Here is a 23,920-nt window from a genome sequence, read left to right as displayed (position 1 = left end):
GGACCGCGGGCTGCAGCGGAGGCGCTGCGCGGCGCCCGCGGGCGGCCGGCTCCTAGGAGCTCCCCCTCGGCGCCGCGCAGGATGGTGCATTCCGCAGGGCGCGCGCGGCTCCCGCGCTCGGGCCGCTCGGCGCGGGCGGGGGCGCGGAGGGCGGGGGAGCGGGCCCGCCTCGCAGGACCGTGCGGGGGCCGTGGGCCGCGCCGTTGGGGAGAGGGCCCCGCGGGGCGGGGCGGGAGCCGCCGCGACCATGTCGGACCCGGCGCCCCAAGTTCCGGAGGAGATGTTCAAGGAGGTCAAGTACTACGCGGTGGGCGACATCGACCCGCAGGTACCGCACCGCCCCCGCCCGCCCGCCCGCCGGCCGCGTCCCCGGCCCGGCCCCGCTCCCGCCTCGGGCGCGCGCTGGGCGCAGAACGTCGGGCCCCGCCGCCTGGTCCCGGCCGGCCTGGCCGCGCGGAGGCTGGGCCGCCCGGCGCCGAGCAGGCCTGCAACCGGGGCCCAAGGAGAGGGAAGGGACCGGGGTTTACCCGACCCGCGCTCCGGGGGGTGGGGACCTCGAGGACCGGGGGGAGGGACGGCGACCTGGGGGGTGCTCTGCAGGACCCGCGGCGGGGAGGGGACCTGCGGGTGCGCTCAGACCCGAGAGGAGGGGCAGGCACGTGGGTGGGGGCCTGCACCCGGGCCCCTCGCTTGCACGACGCCCCTCCGATAGCCCGAACTTGGGCCTAGCGCCAATTGTCACCTGGTAAGGACTGGCGTCCTGTCGCATGGCAGTAAGCCCGCGAGCCCGCCGCCTCGGCCCGACTCCTACTTTCTGCTCCTTCGAGGGTGGCATCCTTCCTGCTGCCCGCTCCGCTCCAGCGTCCCGGCTCCCAGGGCGGTAGGTTGGAGAGGTGGACAGGTGACAGGTGGGAGCGGGAACCTTGGCCCTGGAGCTCGCGTGGGGACCCTGAGTTCCAGGCTGTCAAGGGGACAGTTGGCTGGGCCCCTGGTGTGGCCCGCAGCTCGAGTTCGCGTGCCTGGGCCGCGCAGCCCAGGTCCTCTTGTGTTGGCTGAGAAGCGCTCACTTCACCACCAGCCGATTCGTATTCCTTGATTTTCCTAGTTGGGCAAATTATACAGTAAATGTGGAAAATACCCTGCTAGTACCAACACACTAAACATTTAATTTTTTGTAGTTTGGGCTCACGCCAGAGGATCCTGTGGCTTTTCCTAAGGTTTTTCTGAGTAAGAACTTCTGTTGAAATGTCAGAATGTTATCCTTCCGTGGTGGGAAAGAATCTTAGTTGACTGTCCTCTTCAGGTTAATCTTCACAATTTAGCTTAACTGTGTGGTTCTCCCACCTTAGGTGTCTCATTAGCAGCCAGGGCTAAGTTAGAAGGAGGGGCGTGAGCAGTGGGTGACCCAAACTGAGGCTTGGGAGAGTGGGGACTGTATGTAACAAACTCGGTTGGCTTACAAGGTATTGTGGGAGGCTCCTTGGTCTTGGCCTTCCAGAGGCTTGTCTGGTGGTGTCTTAGTAACTAAACTCTCTTGCATGACCCCAGGGTGATCCTTTTTCTACTGTAACTTTAGGGTGAAGAGACTTTTAGCTTTGAATTTAAAGATAAACGGATGCTGAACCCAGAGTGATCAAATGAGTGCCTGTAACAGTGGTAGCTTTTTCCAGTCTTAATTTCCTTTACTTTCACTGCCGTTTTTCTTCCCTTCTGCTTCCTAACCCCCTGCCCCCCATTTCATTTTAGGACTTTGCCTCTTACAAGGAACTTGAACCAAATGTTACTTAAAACCTGGAACAAGCTGAACTGGAACCATATTTGCCCAACTATGAATCAAAACTAAGTGCTTAAAAATCTTCTTGGCAAACCACTTTGATCTGAAACAGTATATTTTCTAAAAAGTTTAGAGCCAGATCTTCTGATTTTCTGAATCTTGTAAATATGAATTCAGGAAGTTCACATGTGTTGAACATCTCTTACGTGACAGGCATTGGAGTAGGTACTGGGTATAATATAAAGAATAAGACCTGAGCATTATCCTTGAGGGGGGAGGTGGGGGCATTTTATATATATATATGTGTGTGTGTACATATATATGTATATATAGTCAAGACGTAGCGTGGGGTGGTAGGTGCTGGCGGAACAGATTTCTCCACTGGGATGCATAGAGGAAGCCCCACTGAAATGTTTCAAAGTAGGTGTCATTTTGGTTGGGTCTTGAGATAAGCAGAAGTTATGAAGAGGGTGAAAGATTATTTCCTTCAGGTGGAATGTATGTGCTAAGGAATGAAGGTGTTAATGTATTTGGGATACATCAGGATGATCAGCACCTCTGAAGCAGTGACGTGAGATAAATGTAGTAAGGTAGAGATTCAGTAGTGTGGGGATTGAAAAGAAGCTAGTGGTTTTGTCCTTAAAGTTCGTGAAAACTATGAGTATTTTCAGTAGAGTGTTGGTAGAAGAGGCTGGGTAGTGGTGAGTTAAAGGACAAATAGGAAGTGAAGACAGAAAGCTGGGTTGTTGTTTCAACAAATTTGTGATTGAAAGGAAGCAGAAAAGGTGGCCTGAGAAAGAGAAGGCCAGGGCATGGGTCTGTGTGCACGTGCCTACATGTTATGCAGTGGAAGACTTGTTTCCAGGCTGAGGGGGAGAGCTTGAAATCTCAAGACTCATAAAAAAGGCAGTAAGGTGAGAAACACAGACCTGAGGGTGGGTACAAGGAGGGGTGCCTTTTTCTGTGAGACAGGTTGAATGGATGTGTGAAGCTGAAGATGCTTGGAGGTTGTTTGTGGCTAATGACCATTGTTTTTTCATTTATTAAACGAATACTTAGCATCTGCTCCATTTCACATCTATTGATGGTCAATATAGTATTCCTAAAGTTTGTGCAACTTGTGGGTAGATTTAGCTGTGTGGGCACTGCATTACCTTCATATAGGTGCTCACTCAGCTCCTCTGAGCGTACACCACTCCCCTAGGGTTCTGCCCTTCCTTCCACCTGCCCCTGAAGTCTGTGTTGTGGGTGGATACCCTCCAGTCTCCTCCCACTCTGCGCTCCCGGGATCTCATTGACTCAGAGGTTTGGCTCCCATCTTTAAAAGCTGATGACTCCCCACCGCCAAAGTGGGACCCGAGTCTTTTCCTGGATACCCCGGGCTGTATCTTCCTAGATCTCCTGCATGGCAGCCACAGAAGGGCTCCCTGCCCTCTGCTCCTGTGTCACGGTCCTCAGTAGTGGTGCTCTTGTTCCGCAGCACGTTTCATTCTTTCCTCGTGTGCCTACACCCCTTCCAGTCACCAGTCTGGCTGATTCTCACATCTTCCTTCTGCCTGTCCCTAGTGGTAGTCCTTTAGTTCAGTGACCTGTTTCTTCACCTGGATTACTGCAGCAGTTAACAGGTCTCCTGGCTCCAGTCATACAGCCAATCCAGCCCATTCTTCTTACACTGACAGTAGTCTTCCTGTAAAATCTGATCATGCCACTTCCCTGCTTAAAATCCTCCCCTGTCTCTTCAGAAGACACTTCTCTATTTTATTTTAGAATAAAATACAAACGTTTTTGCATAGCACATAAGAAAGACCACCTATGGTCTGATCCGTATTTTCCTGCCCGGAGTGTTGAACGCTGCTCTCTCCAGACAGTGCCCATATTTTTGCCTGACTGACTCCTTTAGATTTGTAAGGATTCTGCTTATATATCTCCTCTTCCAGAAACCTTCCCATTTGCAGTGAAACTACTCATCCCCAAGCCTTTAAGTTTGAGGTCTGGGAATGTCATATGCCCAGTCTCCACGCTCAGGGTTCTGCATTCTAACTGTCCGTCCTTCTGTCTTCAGGACAGACATCACCTAGTACCTGGCACACAGTAGCCGCCATACTTGCTCAGTGAACCAAGTCTTGCTGTGTTTCTTGGTCCACAAATGTTTCATTGTGTGTGACTCAGTGAAAGGTTATTAATCTTGTCTGGAGAACATGTGTGTTTTTATTAGAGTTTTCATTATTCACAATAATTTGTGTAAACCAGTAATGAAATGAAGTATTTTCCATTTTAATTTGTGTGGGTTTTTTTTAAAGGTAATTCAGCTTCTCAAAGCTGGGAAAGCTAAGGAAGTGTCCTATAACGCACTAGCCTCGCACATCATTTCAGAAGACGGGGACAATCCAGAGGTTGGAGAAGCTCGGGAAGTCTTTGATTTACCTGTCGTAAAGGTTGGTAGTAAATCTAATTATTTTTATGCATTTCATCATGTATCTTGAAACCAGTACATCGAAGTTTTAATATAACTCTTCTCAGCCTGTTTGCTTAAGTACTGCTTTGTGAGGGAAGCGGCCAGATGAATGAAGCCCTTTGGGCGTCTCAGCACCTACCTAGTTGAAGGCCCTTTGAGTTAGATCACCCTGTGGTGAGGGTTCTGTACGTGACCCGTAACTCTAGGTCGATCAGCTTATACACCTGCTCTGGGATGACCCGATGTTGTCGCTGTCTGGGAGAATGCTAAGCTGTGGACATGTGTTGTAGGAAGTGGGTGGGTTGGCCTGAAACAGATGGGCAGTGGTGAATTCTCGCTAGAAAGTGTATTTGATTCCAGAAGCAGGCTGAGTCCTGTCAGTAACTCCTGGAACAGGGTTCCTTTCCATCCCGGCTGGGGCAAGTGGTCCTCACTTCCAGCTGTACAAGTTGAAGGAGGTCCTGTCCCCCACCTGCTGTGCTGTTTACCCTCTGACAAGGGTCACAATGACCATCTGTAACATTGTCCACTGAGTGGCCGTCAGTACTGGTGTCCAACTTGACCTATAGGTGGTTTATTCTAGAAAGTGGGGGTCTCAGCTGGTGGCTGAATTGTGCAGAGTTTGTTGATCTTTATACCATGCTGCTCTGTTGTGGCTGATAGTTGCATTGACTGCTGTTAAATGTATGTTTGTAAGATTTAATTTTGTAATTTTGATCCTTCAACATTTTTTTTCTTTTTTCTTTTTAAAGATTGACACCTGGGCTAACAACTGTTGCCAATCTTTTGTTTTTTCCCACCCCCAAAGATTGGCACCTGGGCTAACAACCTTTGCCAATCTTTTTTTCCCCCTGCTTTTATCTCCCCAAACCCCCCCTGTACACAGTTGTATATCTTAGTTGCACGTCCTTCTAGTTGTGGGATGTGGGACGCTGCCTCAACGTGGCCTGACGAGCGGTGCCATGTCCGTGCCCAGGATCCAAAACCTGGGCCGCCGCAGCGGAGCGCGCGAACTTAGTCACTCAGCCATGCAGCCGGCCCCTTTTTTCTAATCTTCTGTATTATGTATTTGTTTTAAAATACTTCTATTCCACTACCATTTTTTCCTCCTCTTCATGCTATTAAATGCTTTGCCTTAAAAATCAGTATGAAAGTTATTGTGCTTTAATGATGACAGAGGTAGGAGCTAGGAAGGGTTGCCATTAAGTCAGGCTGGGAAGCAGAGAAGCTGGCTGGCTGCTGGGAAGTCTGAACTACACACCAGTATCCATGGTCTGAAACTCTGCCTTACAAACTTAGAAACTTGATTTTTGAAAATAAACCTGAAAGCAGATCTGTCTCATGAGAAGATTCTCCTAAACCAGACTCTCAAGAGACTGCTATGTAAGTCAGAATGACTGTTAATTCGCGGTGATGAAATACGTGGTCACCTTCCTGTGCGAGAGTGCTTGTTTCAGCGTGGCCAGCTTGGGCTCGCTCAGCAGCAGATCCTTTGTGAAGACTGAGTATCAGCAGGCTTCCTGGCCAGTTCAACTGATGCCGTTTTGTAAGAGAGATGGGCTTCACAGACCCTGGGCTGTGGCCTTGGGTGCTGCTCCAGTGGACCCTGTTTTGTCTCAATTTGCTTCTATTTTTCCTTAGCTGTAGGTACTGGGGCTCAGGCCCTTCCCCTGTCTACAGACTTTCATTCTCCCAGACAATAGCCTGGGGCCTATTGTCTCGTCAGAGTGACTTCCATATACTGCATAGGTTTCATAGGGAACCTGAAGAGGCAATCTTATTAACAGATTTTGGGGTCCTAGGTCATTGTTACCAGACCACTTACAGCAGCAGCTCTTAAATCTGGTGACCCCAAGCCCCTGTTCATAACAAAGATTTTGTAATACCCCTTTTATTATCCTAAAATGACAGCCATGCATAAGATGACATCATATAATTTAAAATAGATATGTACATGTGTATGTATGTTTATGTGTGTATATACATTGCCCAAACTGAAATGGAGAGGAGAAAAAAGGAAAGTACATATTATAAGTATGCATCTCAATATGTAAATGCTTGGGCACAACTACACCAGAGGATGGAATAAGGGAGTCAGGTGCTGCTGTGTATAGAATCACGGTGAATGTGGCTGCCACAGCTGCGCAATGATCCTCATATCCTGCAAGTGGAGTCGCCAGCTGTGAGGTGACATTTCAAAGTGTTGATCAGTCCTTACTAAAATTCTGAGCTAAACAAAGCAGACTTCGTTTTACACAGTAGTTGTGTCCTGGAAAAGTCAGGCTATAGGCAGGCTCCATAAAAGTACCCGTTACTCAGCGTCTGCGCCTACCTCCATTTTGCTGATCTAGCTTCATACCTCCCCATCCTGCCTTTTACCCCTTTGGCTATAATGTTTTAGAACAGATCCCAGGGATGCTGTTGTTTCGTCCTTCAGCACTCCAGCCTGCCTGAACTGATGGCAGCACCTGTATTGTCTTGGGCTGCTGTGTTACATTACAGGATGATGGAACATTTCAGAACTGATCCAACAGTTTGTTTTCACTCCAGGGTGGTGCCGGTAGACCCTGATGTTCTTGGCCTGCACCTAATAGGCTTTTTCTCTTGGCGGCTGCTGCTAACGGTGGAGTTCAGCTGATTGGGGTGGAGGCCTGGTTCCCCAAGCACATAGCCCTTGGCCTTTACCTTTGTATTAAATTTGACAAATGCCTGTTAAAAATAAGTTAGCCTTACGCGTGGTGACAGTTTATCTATCTTTTACGTATTTGAATTTACAGCTGTTTAAAACTTCTTTAGGCACCAGAACTTTCAAAATAATTTATTTAATGGAATTTCCTCAGTGCTCTTGGGGCATCATTGGAAATGTTAATTATGTTCACTTGGAGTGGGTTTATTTTTATATATTGTTATTAGCGTTTGGGATAAATAGCTCCTTATGTTACTGTGCTTTTCCAGTTCTCCACTGCTGTCTGCTTTGTTGCTGTTAGTGTGTCTTTACTTACCTTTGCATTGTTTTATCTAGACGTATCTGAGGACCTGCGGGCGATTCTGCTCTGTGTGGACTTTGATAGCTGGCCAAGCAGTCTTTCAGCAGGATACCCTGCTTACCTGACCCCCAGCTCCCAGAGGGGCCGCTTTCCAGGGTGTCTGCTGTATGGCCAGTCGTAGAGGGGTCCTTTCCAGAGGCCGTGTGCTTACATGGCCTTCTCAGAGCTGCCTGAGAACACTCCTCTGGTCACAGTGGCCTCTCTCCCACTGCACTTGGGAGAAGTCATACCTGCACCCTTGCAAATGGTATTACAGTGCATCGCCCTGGGCTCTGAAAATCCTCCTGTTCACTAGACAAAGGGAAACTAGAAATACTGGTTTCAAGAAACCGCCCCCGTGCTCAGCCATGCAACCACGGAGTTCCGAGGGCCTCCAGTTCTCACTGTTGAGAATAAAGCTGCCCCTGTGGAGACGTTCTGAGTGCAGAAGAGTCGCAGCCAGGATGGGTTACTGATGCGGCCAGTGCCCTTACATTTTCCCAGGACTGTCAGAAATGTGCAGTTCGGCTGGATAAAGTGCATGGATAGAAACGTGGAGTCCCTTTCTTTCAGCTTGGTGCACGTTATCCAATAAGTTAGTTAAAACATTTGATACAATTATCAAATCATCATGAGATAATTATCCCAAGTAGAGCCAATCTTTATTTTATAAAATCTTTAACATTAATACGCTCCGTTTGCAGATGATACACTTCTGTAAACTTATGCTGCAAAATTGTTGACATCACTTAAAAAATGATGAGAAGGTACTTCGTTTTCCTCAGTTCTTTAAGGTGCACATGGCAGACATAGTCTGGAGGCCGTTACTTTGGGACATAAGCTGCGTGAGAGCAAAGGCTGCATTTCTGTTCTTCGTTATAACCCAGTGCCTCGCACCGTCTCTGGTGCAACATAGATTCTCACTAAATATTTGATGTGTGAATTGAGGCGTGAGTAACGAGTATGTACGCATGTGTCACTTGGCTGAAGTTTCTGCAATTCAGCTGGCTAAATGGGGCATTATTATATTTTTACGTAGTAATTTTGTGAAGCAGAGCTATCAAGGTAATGTAATTTTCAAAGGTAAATATAGAAATATAAGATAAGATAATTTTTCAAAACTGTAAGTTACCCAAAAGGTAGTAATTAAGGTTTTATAATTAATCTGTGTTTTGGTATTCATAAAAAAATTACCAGTTAGAAATACTTTTTTTGGTTTGCAAACTGTTGTATCTGCTTGGCTTCACTGAAAAAACCTCACAATTTAGTCTTGGTTGGATTCAGGATTCCGGAAAGGAACTTAGGAGGCGCCGGTACACTTTGGATGGGGGGGGGCATGGCTGTCAGATCCCCTCCCTGCCATTGTGAGACAGTTTCTATGCGTAAGCAATAATGAGTGTGTAAACCCAGAATTTAAAGTTCTGTACGTAAGAATTTTTTAAGATCTGGTAGCGTTTCACTCTATAATTGGGCTTTTCACCTTGGGTATTAATAGCTAATCTTCGACTCTGATATTTCTGCTACGTGAATACTCATAATTTTAGTCTGAACACTTTATAGCAGAGCCTTTAATTTCTAGGAGCAACACTAGTGAACTAATGTCGTTTTGATGCTGATTGGAAATGTTTTTGATTCCTGTTAATGTTTTCTCTTGCAGCCTTCCTGGGTGCTTCTGTCCGTTCAGTGTGGAGCTCTTCTGCCGTATCCTTTCTGGGGGAAGGGAGGAGGGGAAGGAGGACTCTGGGTCTCACACTGAAATGATCATTACTGAGGGAAGAGTAGACATGTTAGTTAGGGCAAGTTGTGTTGTGTGCACTGTGTATTCCTACTATTTTCCATCCTGTATCAGATTTTATGTACCTGATCCTTGTTGTTACCCGTGGAAAAGCAGCAGACCAGCTGTGTGGAAGTAGCTCCAGGCTGCAACCTGGAGGCGGGAGTTCTGGTTCTTCTGGGACTTGGCTTTATGATCTTGGGCAGCCTGCTTCTCTGGACCTCAGTGTTCTTGTCATTGAAACAGATCGTTTTTGTGTTGTCTAGTTAGACGGAGTATTTCCAAAATTCTAAGTCTGTATGGATCAAGTCATGAGTCATTTAAAGAACAGATTAGGGAGGAGAACGTCAGAATGTTTTTAGTTTTGTAACATGCATTGTTATTCTTTTTAATTATGTTGGGTGGAAGGTTTATTAATTCAGTGCACATATTGAACACCTGCTGTAGGCTGGGTACTGAAAATAGAGGGGTCAACAAGACCTCACTTCTGCCCTCAAGGAGCTCCCTCGTGTGCACGTGTTCTTTGACATTTCTTGAGTGTGACTCTAGAACTCAGGTCCACCCCGCACTGTGCTAGATGTCGCGTCATGAGACACTGTAGGCTGCTGTTCAGTGTTCTGGGCTGCGTGGCTCCTGTTTCGCCCTGGGAATAGGAACCCTCCCTGGAGGGTCACTCCATGCATAACTGATTTTGAAGATCACTTCTTGTTGAGGGTGCCTGGTGCCGTACAGTTAGGATGTTAAAATCTCAGCCCTGGGCACGAGATGAGGTCATTCAACCTGCTTTGTTTTGCAGCTCTGCCAGGCGGTGCCTGCAAATGCATTTATTACTTACTGAATCAATGAGGATGCAGGGAATCTTGTCTGAAATATTTATGGGGGACCTCAAATAAACAGAAAATATCCCTTTGTAAGCAGTTCCTGGAGAATGTGCAGAACTTAGCAGCTCTAACTCAAATTCTAAGATTTCTCATCCAAAATCTAAAAAGTTAGAGGAAATTGGTTCCTGTTTTTTTTTTTTTTGAGACTTTTTTTTTTTTTTTTTTCTTAAATAAGCGCAGGTATAAAAGACTGGGGGTGGGAGGGATGTTTTTGAAGGTAAGAGGCTAGTCTTCCTTTTCTGGATCCTGTACCCCACACACAAAAATTCCAAAGTAGTTGTCTTCTTTGAGCTCTTACTTGTCCATCCCAAAGAAGCTTAAAGGGACAGAAGAGGGAGCCCCGGACTGTGTTAGACAGCACAGTCTAGATATGCCTTTGTTCCTGTTTCCCCAAGTCTTGGGAAGTAGAAAGTGCCAGAGCTAAGATAGGAGGATGGAAGCATCTTGGATGAGGGGGCCGCAGGCATGATGCTGGGGTCTGCAGAGCCTCTTGCAGTCATGTGGGCTCCTGTCTTGATGAGACTTAGCAGCCCTCCATAGGAGATTCCAAATTGCCATAGAATTTTCAGTCTCACCCATTTTTCTTAATTCACTTCTCCCTCAGTAGCTGTACTTTCCCCCTGTAGGGAGGAAATTCTAGACACTCCAAGTTCTTCAAAAAGTTTAAAGTATGAGCTCCTGGAGGCCATGTCTGCTGTGTGTACCCACATGCCCAGTGTCTGCACATAGTAAGCTCTCAGGAAATATTCTGAATGAATTTTAAAAGAGCTTCAGAACTGGGAAGATCTTGGGAATTATATATTCTAACTTATTTTAACAAAGGAGATACTAAATCTCAGAGTTGTCTTGCCCAAGTTTGCAAACTAAGTGATGGTAATAAAACTAGAAGTCGAGTTCTTTTATGAAGGATTCTCTCTGCTATGCAACAGAAGTCATCACATTAATGTTTCCTTCCAAAGTAAACTTACTTTGCTGTTAAAATAAGTGTTCTCCCGTATGAGTATGTATGTATCTGCGTGTATGAGTGTATGTATGTTTGGATGGTTAGCTAGCTCAGAGGTCAAATGTTTACCCCCCTGAAAATGTTGTGCCCGTTTGATTGCTGCTGTAAGTGGAGAGGTTAGATTTGAAAACGCACTTGACGGAGACCTTTCAGTTCTCTCCGTGGTCAGTTCTCTGTTTGCCAGTCTGCCCTTTGCTCTTGTTGGGTCAGCTTCAGTCTGTCTCTTTCCTGAATGGACTGAGCGGGAATGAGCGGGTGGGTAATGTCCAGGCGGGCAAAAAGGGTGTGTCTGTTAGTGAGCACAGTTGCACTAATCTTCTTTCATTGAAATCTTAATAACTGTAAAACAGAGTGAATGGTTTCTCTCCAGAGTCGTGTCAGATTTTCTTTGGAGTCACTGCCTGCCTCTCTCAGGTAAGTGTGCTTACGGTGCATCTTGGGTTGCTCACACTGACAGTTCTGGGCTTTTATACGATCCCATTTGTGACCTGTTGGTAAACCACTTTTAGAGAAGCTATTTACTAAAATGCATATTCAATATGACCTTATGACACACTTGTAATTTTATTTAAGTATTCATGATTAGTTTTAAGATTTAAAGTTTTAGTGGGTGAAAATGGCCTTTTAATCTAAAGAATTACAAAGATTTAAAACTTGAATATGAAAAAGTAATAAAAGTGAAATTAAAAGATGACACGGAGGGGCTGGCCCCATGGCACAGTGGTTAAGTTTGACCTGCTCTGCTTTGGTGGCACAGGTTCGGTTCTTGGGCGCGGACCTGCACTATTCATCAGCACCATGCTGTGGTGGTGACCTGCGTACAAAATAGAGGAAGACTGGCGCAGATGTTGGCTCTGGGCAAATCTTCCTCAGCATTAAAAAAAAAAGATGACAAGGAAAATTCAGTCAGAAATAAAAGCAAAAAATTTTCTTAATGAATAAAGGGCTCATACAGATCAATAAGAAACAATAAAAGTTCAGTAAATAAGGCAGAAAAATGAATTGACAACTTTTTTATAAAGAGGAATTGCAAGCGATAAGTGTAACAAAACATTCGATCCCCTCTGTAACCGCAGATGTGCACTTTCTAGTAGCACTGAGGTAAGCGTTCTGGCTCATCAGGTTTGTCGCAGTGTCCTCAGTGCTGTGCAGCTGCGGGCAGCAGTGCTGGTCAGTGCTGCGCTTCTCTAGAGAACGCGAGCTGTGTCGCAGCCTCCAAATACGTGTTCTCTTCCTCTGCAGTCCTCGTGTTTAGGAACTTACCCCAGGTTGATAGGAATAAGAGCAGATTGACGTGTAAGGTAAAAGCACGGCGTTGTTTCTAAGATGCAGAATCGGAAGCAGCCAGACCACCCACAGTCTGGAAATGCGTGAGAAAACCTGTTCTGCGCTTTGACACCATAGTCTGGCTCTGGAGCCAGCTTTGAATTATGTTTTATGAAAATATATAAAGACATGGGAAATGTTTTAAGTGGAAAAAGCAGGATATAACAGTTGTGTAGGGGCCGGCGCGGTGGCATAGTGGTTAAGTTTGCGTGCTATGCTTCAGCAGCCTGGGCTTCATGGGTTTGGATCCCCAGGGCAGACCACTCATGAAGCCATGCTGTGGTTGCATCCCACATACAAGACAGAGGAAGATTGGCACAGATGTTAGCTCAGGGCCAATCTTCCTCACCAAAAAAACCCCCATAGTTATGTAGAGTATTACATCAGCCATATAAAATATATAAGAATTACCTGAAAAGGAACCAAAGTGTTAACAGTGGTTAATTCTGGGTAGTGAGAGAAGTGAATATTTAATATTCTTTTATTGTATTCTGTCTTCGCAACTCCCAGCTTAAAAAAGCCCTCAACTGTACAAAACTATTATACAAAATCAAGTTGGTATTGTTCACGCTCATTTTTAAATTACATAGAGTACTTTGTTTCAAATTAGTGGTCAGTGGGGGGAAACGCTGCAGTTCAGCGTTTACCATTTTGTTTGACCTCACAGGCCTAGTCCCTTTCTGTAGTTTTGGTGTTAGATGCTATTTTTGAGGAGTATTTAGTCCCCGTCTCTATGGAAGCCTCTGAGAAGGGGCCTGTCAAGGACGCTAGGGGAGTTGGAGGGAGTCCTGCTGCTCTCCCCGTGCCCGTGATGGGATCGGGGCCGAGGGTGTGTTTAGGTCGCACTGTTAGAGGACTGGCCAGACTCGGCTTTCATGCACATGGTGTCGTCAGCCCGAATTTGACCTCTTCTCTATCCCAGCGATTAGTAAGTTTAATTATGGTTCCTCTTGTTTGTGTCTCTTGTAAATTCTGAAAGTTCTTTAAAGTTATAAAATCCTCTCTTTTTGTACTTACTACATCAATTTAATAGCCGTCCTTGAAAAATTGGCCTTTTTTCCCCTCTTAAGAACAGGAATTTTGTTGATATCCCTATTTTTCAATGTTTTTCACATCTGTGTTACAAATGTGTATTTACATGAGGATAGTCTTTCAAGTTAGCTTAAATGAAAACCTTTTAATGATGGGTACTGCAGTTACATGTAATTTTTATTGTTTTCTTTATACTTCTCTGTATGTTCCAAATTTACAATAAACATCAGAAAAGTTTTAAAATGAAAGCATTTTATCACTATTACTCCTTATGCCTAAAGACAGTGTAACTTGGCTAAAATGTGAATTTTGCATTTAAGTATATTTTTATTGATTGGATTTCTGGGTTCAGAGATTCAGAGTCCACTATTGAGAGGGTTCAATTTGAAATAGAAAGGGAGAGAGGAAGAGCCAGGGGCAGGGGTATCTTCAGGGATCAAGGTCGCAGTGGCATGGTGTTTAGCAGACCTGACTTGAAGAAATAAATAAGAAAATCAAAAGTATGTGATATGAGAAGATTACAGGGTTTTAAATTAGGTAATTAGGCATTATGAAATAGTAACTATAAGTTTAGCCTTGAAGAGAAATAACTAATGGTTACATTTAACAAAGGTTGTCATATATATAATAAATTATTGTGTAAAAGGCCTAACATGTAAGGGTATAGTATGCACAATGCATACTGTATAGTTTGCTGAATCAGGTGGCACATGCGTGTATTAATGAGTGAGTTCAGAGAAGAAGGCTGCAGTGTGGACTCCTGGCATAGGACGGCCTTGATGGAGGATGTAAGATTTGGGTGGGCCTGAAAGAATGGGCATAATTGGAGTAAAAATGGGGAAGGGAGAGCGAGTTCCAAATAGAACGAGGTGGAAGGAGAAATCAGGCCGGCTCCAAGGCTATTGATGAGGACACTGGCATCAGAACAAGGTTATCTACTGGGGTATAGAAGAAAAGAATGACTGTGTCGGTGGGTGGCAGAGAATGAGGAAAAGCATGAAACTTAGATGAGTTTGAACTTGATGAAAGTAGCCAGCAGGATGCTTGTTTACCTTTTTTTCTTATATATTTAATTTTGGATTACAGATGTTTGCATTAGAACATTTGGAAAACAGAGAAAAAAGCAAACAAAATTAAAATCTCTTGTGGTCCAGCAGTGAAACTGGTCTGGGAGCTGTAAGCTGACATGCAGGGCAGGGTAGGGATGAGAGTGCCGACAGGAAGAGAGTCACAGTCTTTTAAGCTTGAGATGAAGATTTGGATTTGGGTTAGCACCGTGTAAATGAAGGTACAGCATGGACCCTAGGAGCAGATGGGAATCAGCAGGTAGGTCCGGGTGACTTGGTAATGCCGTGTAGAGAGAAGCCAGCATCACAGTGCTCTGCAGGCCAGCTCCTGGGCTAGATGCTTTCACGTTGAAATTGTTAGTCAGATGATTTCCTTGTTTCAAACTAGGAGCAGTGGTAAAGTGATAGCATCGTTGCCAGAGATGGGAAACAGAGGATCCTGATTTCTGGGGGAAGATGACGAAGTTGATTTGAAACACATTGAGTTTGCGGTGTTGATCAGCTGTCCAAATGTAGGGACGCGGAGATGTGGTATGAAGGGCTGAGAATTCCTAACTTCTTGCAGAGGAGAGTAGAGAGGAGCACATGACCAGGAATAGAACCTTGAGTAGTAACATGCATAGTTAAGGAGGTTGGGGAGGAAAGGGAGCTTGAAAATAAATAGAGATGATATTGGAGGAGTAGGACATTACTTTTAGAAACCAAGGATGAAGTCAGACTTAACCAGTTTTGTTTTTATTGCTGGGAAGTAGTCATGCCCCAGGTAAAGGTGGAGCGCATTAATTGGTCCAGGTAGTTGTATGTACCTGCATGTGGTTTTCAGTCCTGCTCTGTGACCCAGAAGGAGGAGGACCAGGGTGTGGACAGTGACACAGGACTGTTGATTGGCTTGGTGGCCATCATGCTGGCTTAGGGGTCTTAAGTAGATCTCAGGTTCTGCGCTGAGAAGAGACAAGTGTGGTTGGCAGAGGTGCGGGGAGGGGGAGAGTGGAGAGCCCATGAAAAAATTGAGGTGAGGAAGCTGTGGTGGAGAACATAGCTGTCTGGATTCTCAGGTGAACAAGTGTTGCTGGATGGTGTGGTCTGGGAAGCAGCCCAGCTGGTAGACTGTTACCCGGGTGCAAAACTCATTGTGGGGAGTGGTTGGGACTGTGATGGACAAAAAAGTGAATTTAGCAAGACCTTTGGCAGTATTTTATATCCTTTTGGCAAATTCGTTAGGTAAAAAAAGCAGAATCCAGAATCAGTGTGATCTTTATGGATCACTTACTATACCTTATTCTCACATCGTCACTTATTATGATGGATTGAAATCCCCAGTGTGTAATGGGGTAAAATAAAAAGGCTTGCTTTTAAGTTCGGAAAGATTATTCAAATAAAGATGGGAAAGATTTTACTTGATAGTAGTTCATATGAAGAAACTTTGGTTAAGAAAAGTACACTGGGCACACTAACATTTTGTTGTTGCTAAAAGCTGTTAATTCGGTTTTAAGATATATTAATAAACATAAATATATATATATATAGTGTGTGCAGCTAAGGGACTTGGGTTCAACAAATACATGACGAGTACTTCCTTTGTGACAGGAACAATGCCAGAGTACAAATGAACTGAGATAGGATTTCTCCCCCCCCAGTAAACGTACAGTCTAGAAAGGGGGACAGACGCGTGAACAAACGCAGTGTGTTGAAACATGCACAGAGACAAAGTGGGTGCCAGGTGTGGAGATAATGCTGGGAGGGAGCGATCACCGGGTGAACCTGTGCCGAATGGAGGCTCTGGGTGTCTGTGCCCCTTTCTGAACACTGGAGCACCTGCACGCACAGGGATGCACCAGGCAGGACCCCACCTTCACGAAAGGACTGTTTGCTTGGTGGTTCTCAGTGACCTTCTGTCTTTTCCCCGTCAGGGTGTTGATACAAGCTGGAGCTCTTTGTTGGAGTCTTCCAGAGCTGTCCAGGGAGAGGTAGGGAAGGGAGCTTGTGCCAGCAGAAGTTGGGAAGCACAGCCATCATCTGCCTTCTTCTGACCCGGTATTGATGCAGGCTGAGGCCTCTGTTGTAATGTGCTGGGTAGGTTTCGGGGACTAGGTCAAGAGTCTGATGGAGAGCCTGGCCAGGGTCATAATTTAAATCTGGAAGACCTAAAAATAAAAGCCCTTTCCATTCTGTATCTCAATCAATAAATATTTCTTGACTGCCTACCCATGTGCCTTGCACTGTACTAGGTACTATGAAATATATTAAAGAAGTTTCAGACCTAATTCTTGCAGAAGACTCTGGTTTTTAATAAGTAGGCTTACAGTCCATAATCAAGACTGGACAAGGAGAAATTCATGTGAGCTAGAACCAGGACTGTTTTATTGGAGATATGAGACCTCGAGGAGGAGGGAGGGCGTTCCTGATTGGTGTAAAGAGAAGCGTTTATTCAGGGGGAGACAGATGCAATTGTAGTCCTCTGCTTCAAGTTCCTAGAGAACAGTGGGGGAAAAGACCAATGCGCACACAGTTACGGAGTGTGGTAAGCCTTTAGATTTTGTGCAGCTGCTGTGGGAGGACAGTGGCAGCGATAGCCGAGCTGCAGCGTAGAGCAGTGGGGTGGGGGAGGGAGGGCATGGAGGCCAGGAAGCACAGCACGCTTAGCATGGTTGGGGAGTGTCCTGAAACCGTAGGGTCAGGTGCATGCTGGGAGTGGTGCTAGTGAGCAGTGGGAGGCCGACAGCAGCCAGAGGTCAGGTGGATTTTAAGGCATCCCAAGCTTTGCTAGCTGAGGTGATAGAGTTGTAGCGTAGAAAGATTGCTTAAAAAAAAGAAAAAGCACTTTCCCCAGTTATAAAACTAATGCTCTTAAAAATTTGGAAAATACAGAAAAGTATAAACATGAAAATAAAAATGTCCCCGTAATCCTGTCACCACTAAGTAATGATTGTTAAACATTTTGGTGTGGAAAGAGCATGCTTAACTATTAATTAGGCTGATATAGATTCATTACGTTAGTTGATAGGTGTGTTTGAAGTCATTTAACCCAAATGTACATCGATGAAGAATCCCGTTCGTGGACGTTTTCCAAGTTGACATGAGCTCATTTTTGGAGATCCGCTGTCAATTCTGGGACTCCCCTCCTCCCTCTCTGATGTTCTTTCCACAGCAACATACGGCAGGCACCCTGTTGAGACCCATGTCTGTGACACAGGCCAGATAGGTACTGTAGTCAGTAAAATAAAAATAACACTCAGCTGACGTGTGACCAAATCTTTGTAATAAAGGCGTATCTAGATTGTTTTTTAATTTCATTTTAATAAAGATTATGTAATGATTCATTGGAGTAATCCAAATGATCATATAATAAATCTCAGCTCTCCAAAGGCTGCAGGATGTAAATGTTTTTGTGAAAGCCTCTAATAAAAATAAGTCTTCTGACCCAACCTCTGAAATGTGACATTGACTTACTAAAGAGATATAAAATAACAATTTTTAAAGGTGATCTTATAAAATTAATGTGTTCTTGTTAGCATTCACAGAGTAATGTGGAGCGCAAAATAATGTCTAGAAGTCTGTGTAAAATGGATGAGAGTAGATGTGGAATGTTAGGTTTTTAGCAAGCTGAATAATGGCTGTTAAAAAAACATGCTGTTTATCAATACTTTTAAAAAATTAACTTGAGACAAAGTCCAGAATTCTTCACCATAATTCTCAACTTGTAGTAAATTATCCACCAAAAAATTCACTTGGTTAAATGATTATCTTAGAATTAACACTCACACCTTTATTTTTCTTAAATGTTTCTTGTCTTTCAGAGTCTAAAATTTTACTTTTTAGACATTATTTTTGGTAGTAACTGCCCTTAGAGAAGCAGTGTAGAGGGGTTGGAAAATACAGTTAGGAGTCAGACCTGGGTTTAGACAGACCTGGCTTATAAAAGCCAGCTTTTCTGATTATCAGCTACAATTTTTCTAAGTTTGTTTCCTGATCTATAAACTGGTTCTTATGATGCCTACTCCACATGGCGGTCATGAGGATTCAGAGCAGACACAAAGCACTTGGCACAGTTCCTGGCACATAGTAGGCAGGCAATAAATGGTAGCTGTGTGTTGTTATAGTGACATCAGCCATTGTATCTGAAGCCTTACTTTATCATCTAGGCAAGCATAACATTTAATCCTTTTATGCTTGCCTTATTTCTTTCTTTGTGTTAAGTAATATTTACATTTTCCCAGAGCTTACAAATCACTGTATTTTTATCTTTTCATTTTATGCATTTCATAATTAATATTTATTTGTTATCCACTAATGATTAAGGCACTCCTTAAATATGATTTTGATACTGCTGTTGTATTTAAGCATTTTCAAAAATGACACAATTGGAAACTGGAATGGTATACTAGTTCTTTCTGCTTTTTTTTCCCCCTATCATTTTTGTTATAGAATGAAACAACCCTCCATTCAGTCTTTGGAGTGTAGATATAAGTATTTTCTTTTAATTCATTTGGTGACAAGGCAAAAAAAAGTAATATCTATAAAACTATTATTATAGGAATAAAAGTTTTTATTGTAATAAGCAAATAGCTAAAAGCTTATCTATTTTTCCCACTAATAGCCTTAGGTTATTTCATTTAATATGGGAGAAAAGTAGATAAAGCAAAATTGTTATACTGTCACAATGTATTTTAATAATGAAGTAAATAAGTAAACATTGAAATGTGTGATAAAAGCCTGATTTCTGGTTTTCTGTCAGGTGTCATCTGGAGATAGAAGTGCCCTCTGGGCTTTGCTTACTTTCTATGGGGGGGATTGCCAGCTGAACCTCAACAGGAAGTGCACACATTTGGTTGTTCCAGAACCGAAGGGGGTAAGTGTTTCATGTACATTCTCCTTTTTATGTCATTTAAGTATTTCCAGTAATCAAATGTCTTTTTTGAGCATCTTTTAAGTTAATTATTAGATTCCACTTACAAAAGCCGATTATATTAGTTTACATTATTTATACCCAGCTTCATTCCACAAGGGATATGAGATGATTATAAGTTTTATTCTATTTTATTTTTTTGGAGAGGAAGATTGTCCCTGAGGTGACGTCTGTGCCAGTCTTCCTCTATTTTGTATGTGGGACGCCGCCACAGCATGGCTTGATGAGTGGTGTGTAGGTCCACACCCAGGATCTGAACCTGTGAACCCTGGCTACCAAAGCAGAGTGTGCGAACTTAACCACTGCACCACCAGGCCGGCCCCTATAAATTTTATTTCGAGTCAGATGTGACTTCTGAATACAAAGAAATAGGGGTTTATTTCATGGAGAAAATAGGAAAGTTTTTTGAATTTCTAGAGTTTCCTTTCAAGTCCAGTACAACTTCTGTTCATTTTTATTTGTGAAAATATGTATCTATCGACCTCTTCACAAGTTTTAAAAAGGCCTTGTACTGAGTGTAATTATAAACATGCATTTGGTGAAGTTTTCAGTATAGTTTCCTTCTTAATAATGTAGACTATATAGACTGCATTTATCTTGATAAGCCCAGGGCTCTATACCTCGAAGCACTGGTGGGGCCGGAGGGATTTTGGTCCCCAAGTGGGATCCCCATGTCAGCAGCATTAGCCTCCCTTGGGGACTTGTGAGAAGTGCACACTGTCCGGCCCGCCCCAGACCTAGTAAATCAGAACCAGGTGGGGGAAGCAGGGAGCCCAGGCATCCGTGTCAAGGCCTCCCAGCGATTAGGACACACACTAATGTTTGAGAATTACTGTTCTCTGGAAATCAAACTGTTTTCCTTCCATGAACAATTATTTGCATCTTTGAGAATCAGATATAGTATATTTATAGTAGAAGAGTTTTTTGATGATTACTTTTCCCACATATTAGTCATTGCCTCCATTTTTTTCTTACTGTCTTCAATCTGAGTCTACATTGTCATTATCTTATTTCGTCTGAGTGTGCTGACTCACAGCAGGAGGAGAGAGGTGTGTGGTGGATGTCCCCACGACCCTGGCGGAGGGTGGAGAGTGGAGGGCTGGAACAGTCGTACACTGCCCAGAGGACCCTTTCATGGGGTCTTTGAAACTAAGCAGGGGCACTCACGAATGTGTGCTCCTCGTCATGCCAGTCTGCTGACAGGGGGAGAAGTTGTGAGCCAGTGGATTTGATTGTAACGTAGTAAACCTCTCAGTCCAAGAAGAAACTTTTCTGTGAAAATTTAAGTAGTGAATCTTAAAATCTATGTAAGTAAAAAATTACATTTTGCGTAACAATTTAAGAGATAAATAGTATGCTTTGGTTAAATAGTGTAGGGGTTCTTTATATATCAGTATTGATTTGTGGCTAAAAATAAATCATTAGATTTTAGGTAGCTAGTTTGAAGAGAAATGGAATCTTGTATAAATCTTGTACCTATGAGTGAATACTTAGAGGCAAATTATAATTTCAGAGGCATATGACTAGAGTGGATTTGTCAAACAGACTAGCTGACTACACACAACATAAATGGCATCTCTTTAAATTCTTTTCTTGCATTTTTTTGATGAATTCTTAGGGAAAATGTGTAAATGGCATAGTGAAACTTTTATATTCTTGAATTTTAAAGTTTTAATTTAAGTTGAGAAGAATGGAGGAGTTAGTAACAGAATCAACAGAAACGAAATGTACTTCCTAGTTATTGAGGGAAAGGGGCTGGATGTAGCACTTGGAGATTTCTGGGTGTGAATACTGCCCCTGGGGCTGAGGGCAAGGCTGGGAGAGATGGGCGGCATGGGCCAGCCCTGGCCCCCTGCTGGCCACACCCTGACCCCATGCCACTTCACTTTGACTCCTGAGGTCTGTGACGTTTAATAATTGATAGTTTTGAGGATTTCAGAGTTAGAATAACATAGCTGGTAAATTAGCGCAGGCAAAGGCATTTAACGTTGCTTTGCTCTTCAGTCACCTTGTTTAAGCAGTAATTGTCCTTCAGTGACAAAAAACACTTACTGGTGAGAAGTGAGAGAAAATCTGAGTGGACTTCAGTTTGCTGAAGTGTTGTACGTAGACTTGTGTGGGAAGTAGGTCGCTCCTGGAGCGTGGAATGCCAGAACCCTGTACAAGGGGAGAACTCAGGACTCGTCCACGGTGGATCCAGCTCTTTAAGTATGAAGTGCTCTTTCTAACATCCAGAATGTTCAGCAACTCTGCTTCATGGTACTGGTTTTATTTTTAGTATTTAACAGAATTAAAAAACACTTTATTTCATATTTATTTCAATAAGCATCTTCCTACTTTGGGAAATAATATATAAACCATATTAAATGTATGTTATTTGCCCATGTTGTATATTTGCAATATTTGTTTAGTTTGTAAGTACTTCAGTGTGCACCTGGGCTGTGTGTTTCCTGAGAGAGCTCTGGGCTCTTCTGGGCCGCGTGGTCCGGTCACTGAAAGTCTCTAGTCAGCTGCAGAAAGTGATTGTCTGTATTTACTGTGGGAGGGTGTGTGTAACATTCCATGCTTAAATATGTCACAATAACATGATTTTTAGAATAAGGAATAAAAAATTTTTTTCTCAAGGGTGTGGTAAATTGATATACTCCTACATAGGTGTGTATCATAGGCTATATCATAGATACAGCCTTTTTTGGAGGGAAGTGTAATTATAGATATGAAGTCCTAGAGAATTTTTCATACTTGAACACCAAAACCTAAGAATTTATTGTATGTAAACAATTTAGGATGTGTGTAAAGATCTCCTGCAATTTTTCATAGTAGCAAAACAGTGAATAAACACTAGAAATAACTATAATAAGTGTAACACTAGAAATAACTAAATAATAATCCCTGACACCAGGGGATTTCCTAATTTATGCAACTACCCAACAGAATAGTAGGCTTATGTTAAAAGTACTGTGTGCAGGCGCCAGCCCCATGGTGTGTTAAGTTTGGTGCGCTCCACTTTGGCAGCCTGGGTTTGTGGGTTTGGATCCTGGACGTGGACCTACACCACTTGTCAGCGATGCTGTGGCGGCCTCCCACATACAAAGTAGAGGAAGATTGGCACAGATGTTACCTCAGGGCTAATCTTCCTCAGCAAAATAAAACCCCCAAAAAACTGTGTGCAACTGTAAAATGAGTTTTGAAACTCTTGGGGAAATTTGAGTAAGTCCTGGGTATGAGATAGTATTGACAGCTGTAGTGGATTTCATAATGTAGTTTATCAGTTAAAGATGCGTAGACAAAGTCGTGGAAGAGATGGATGAAGCACGATTTCAAGAAGTTGCCAGTTATTGAAGCTGGGTGATAGGTGGAGAGATTTATTTCACGACTCTACTTTGGAGTATTGTAGAAAATTACATTAAAGAAGTTAAAAGCAAAAGTGCCTGCATAAAAGTGTACATATTGACATCGGAGATTGTTCACGATATATTAAGTGGAAAACAGCACATTATGAAGTATTTGTACACTGTGACAATATGCTTCCTCCCTTCAGCTTTTAATATATGTACATATATATTTATAACAAAAACAATTAAAACTGTACACTAAAAATGTAATCGGTGTGGTTATGATCACATTCATTTTTCTTTTGCTTTGCTTTTTATTCATGTGTTTGCCCATGACTGAGTTTTACTTGTGTTTTAAATAGGTTTAAGCTTGAACATCCTCAAAAGTAACACACAGTTAAATCCCTTCGCTAGTGTGGGCCTTCCTCTTTCCCAGGAGAGGGGTTCCAGCTTTGTGTTGTGTCCGGGCTCAGCACCAGGTCCTCCACAGAGGCTGATGGCCGAGCGTCCTCGGTTCTGCTGCCGCTGGTGCAGCTTCTCCGGCCAAGCACGCACCGCCTCCGTCTCCACGATGGGACGGGGCTTGTAGTGTGGCCCCGAGACATGTTTGTAGAGAATCGGTGTCCTCCGGGGCTTGAGAAGCAGATGGGGGAGATTCTAGGAGTTAACTGAACCGTATTTCCAAACTCATTCAATCTAAAGCTAGTTTATCATATTACCCTTATTTGAAGTTTTCCATTATTTCCTTTTTTCTTTGGCACATTCCTCTTTCCGCCCTTACCAGTTGGAGAGCCCCCTGCCTGTCAGCACTCCTGGCCTGGTGCTCCAAGTGTGCCTTTTCTGGTGTGCCCTCCAGTCGTCACCACTCACACCCAGCCGGACCTCACCTGTAGGTGGGCGTCCCTGAGTGTTGAACTCACTGGTAGAACCTTTTCTGCCCACATGCCCCTGTCGCTTAGTGCTGGTTTATATTGTATTCTCACTGCCTATTTAATTTCTCTTCAGAACTAAGTTGTGAACCTTATTAGGTCAGAGACTGGTTGCATCCGTTGTGTCTCATGTGGAAGGAGCTCGATAAACCCCAGATAACTGGTTAAGAAGGCATTCCCATGAGTGGTCAGCCCCCTGGTGACTGTCTCTGATGTCCTAAAGGTGCCCGGACCCACAATTAGAGCTCTGTACACATTGTCAACAAACAAACACTAGATTAGGTGGCAGTTACTCATTTCATTCATAGAGTTTTCCATAGGATTCCTGGCCCTACTTTTGTATCTAAAATATCATTTATAATAGTTCATTTAAACAAAATCTTTTAAGGCTACTATTGCAGGTGTAAGAGCA

General features: G+C 43.8%; 1 protein-coding gene across 6 annotated transcripts in view; it reads left to right on the top strand.

Moving 5' to 3' along the window:
- The first annotated feature begins 136 nt into the window (after nt 1–136).
- Nucleotides 137–23,920, top strand: part of PAXIP1 (PAX interacting protein 1) — a 59,737-nt gene continuing 35,953 nt past the window's right edge. For 2 of the 6 annotated variants that reach the window (XM_070265313.1, XM_070265312.1), the window contains exons 1-6: nt 146–328; nt 4,075–4,209; nt 8,913–8,956; nt 11,264–11,327; nt 16,249–16,411; nt 19,074–19,187. In XM_070265313.1, coding sequence (XP_070121414.1) covers nt 16,379–16,411; nt 19,074–19,187 — 147 coding nt within the window. In that variant the 5' untranslated portion in view covers nt 146–328; nt 4,075–4,209; nt 8,913–8,956; nt 11,264–11,327; nt 16,249–16,378. Of the gene's footprint in view, nt 329–4,074; nt 4,210–8,912; nt 8,957–11,263; nt 11,328–16,248; nt 16,412–19,073; nt 19,188–23,920 lie in introns of all 6 variants that reach the window. The other 4 variants (XM_070265314.1, XM_023640059.2, XM_023640060.2 and 1 more) reach the window with 4 other exon arrangements.

Source organism: Equus caballus, chromosome 4, assembly GCF_041296265.1.
Source record: "Equus caballus isolate H_3958 breed thoroughbred chromosome 4, TB-T2T, whole genome shotgun sequence".
Classification (NCBI taxonomy): Eukaryota; Metazoa; Chordata; class Mammalia; order Perissodactyla; family Equidae; genus Equus; species Equus caballus.
The sequence above is the reverse complement of the archived record's forward strand: the minus strand, read 5'-3'. Positions and strand labels throughout refer to the sequence as shown.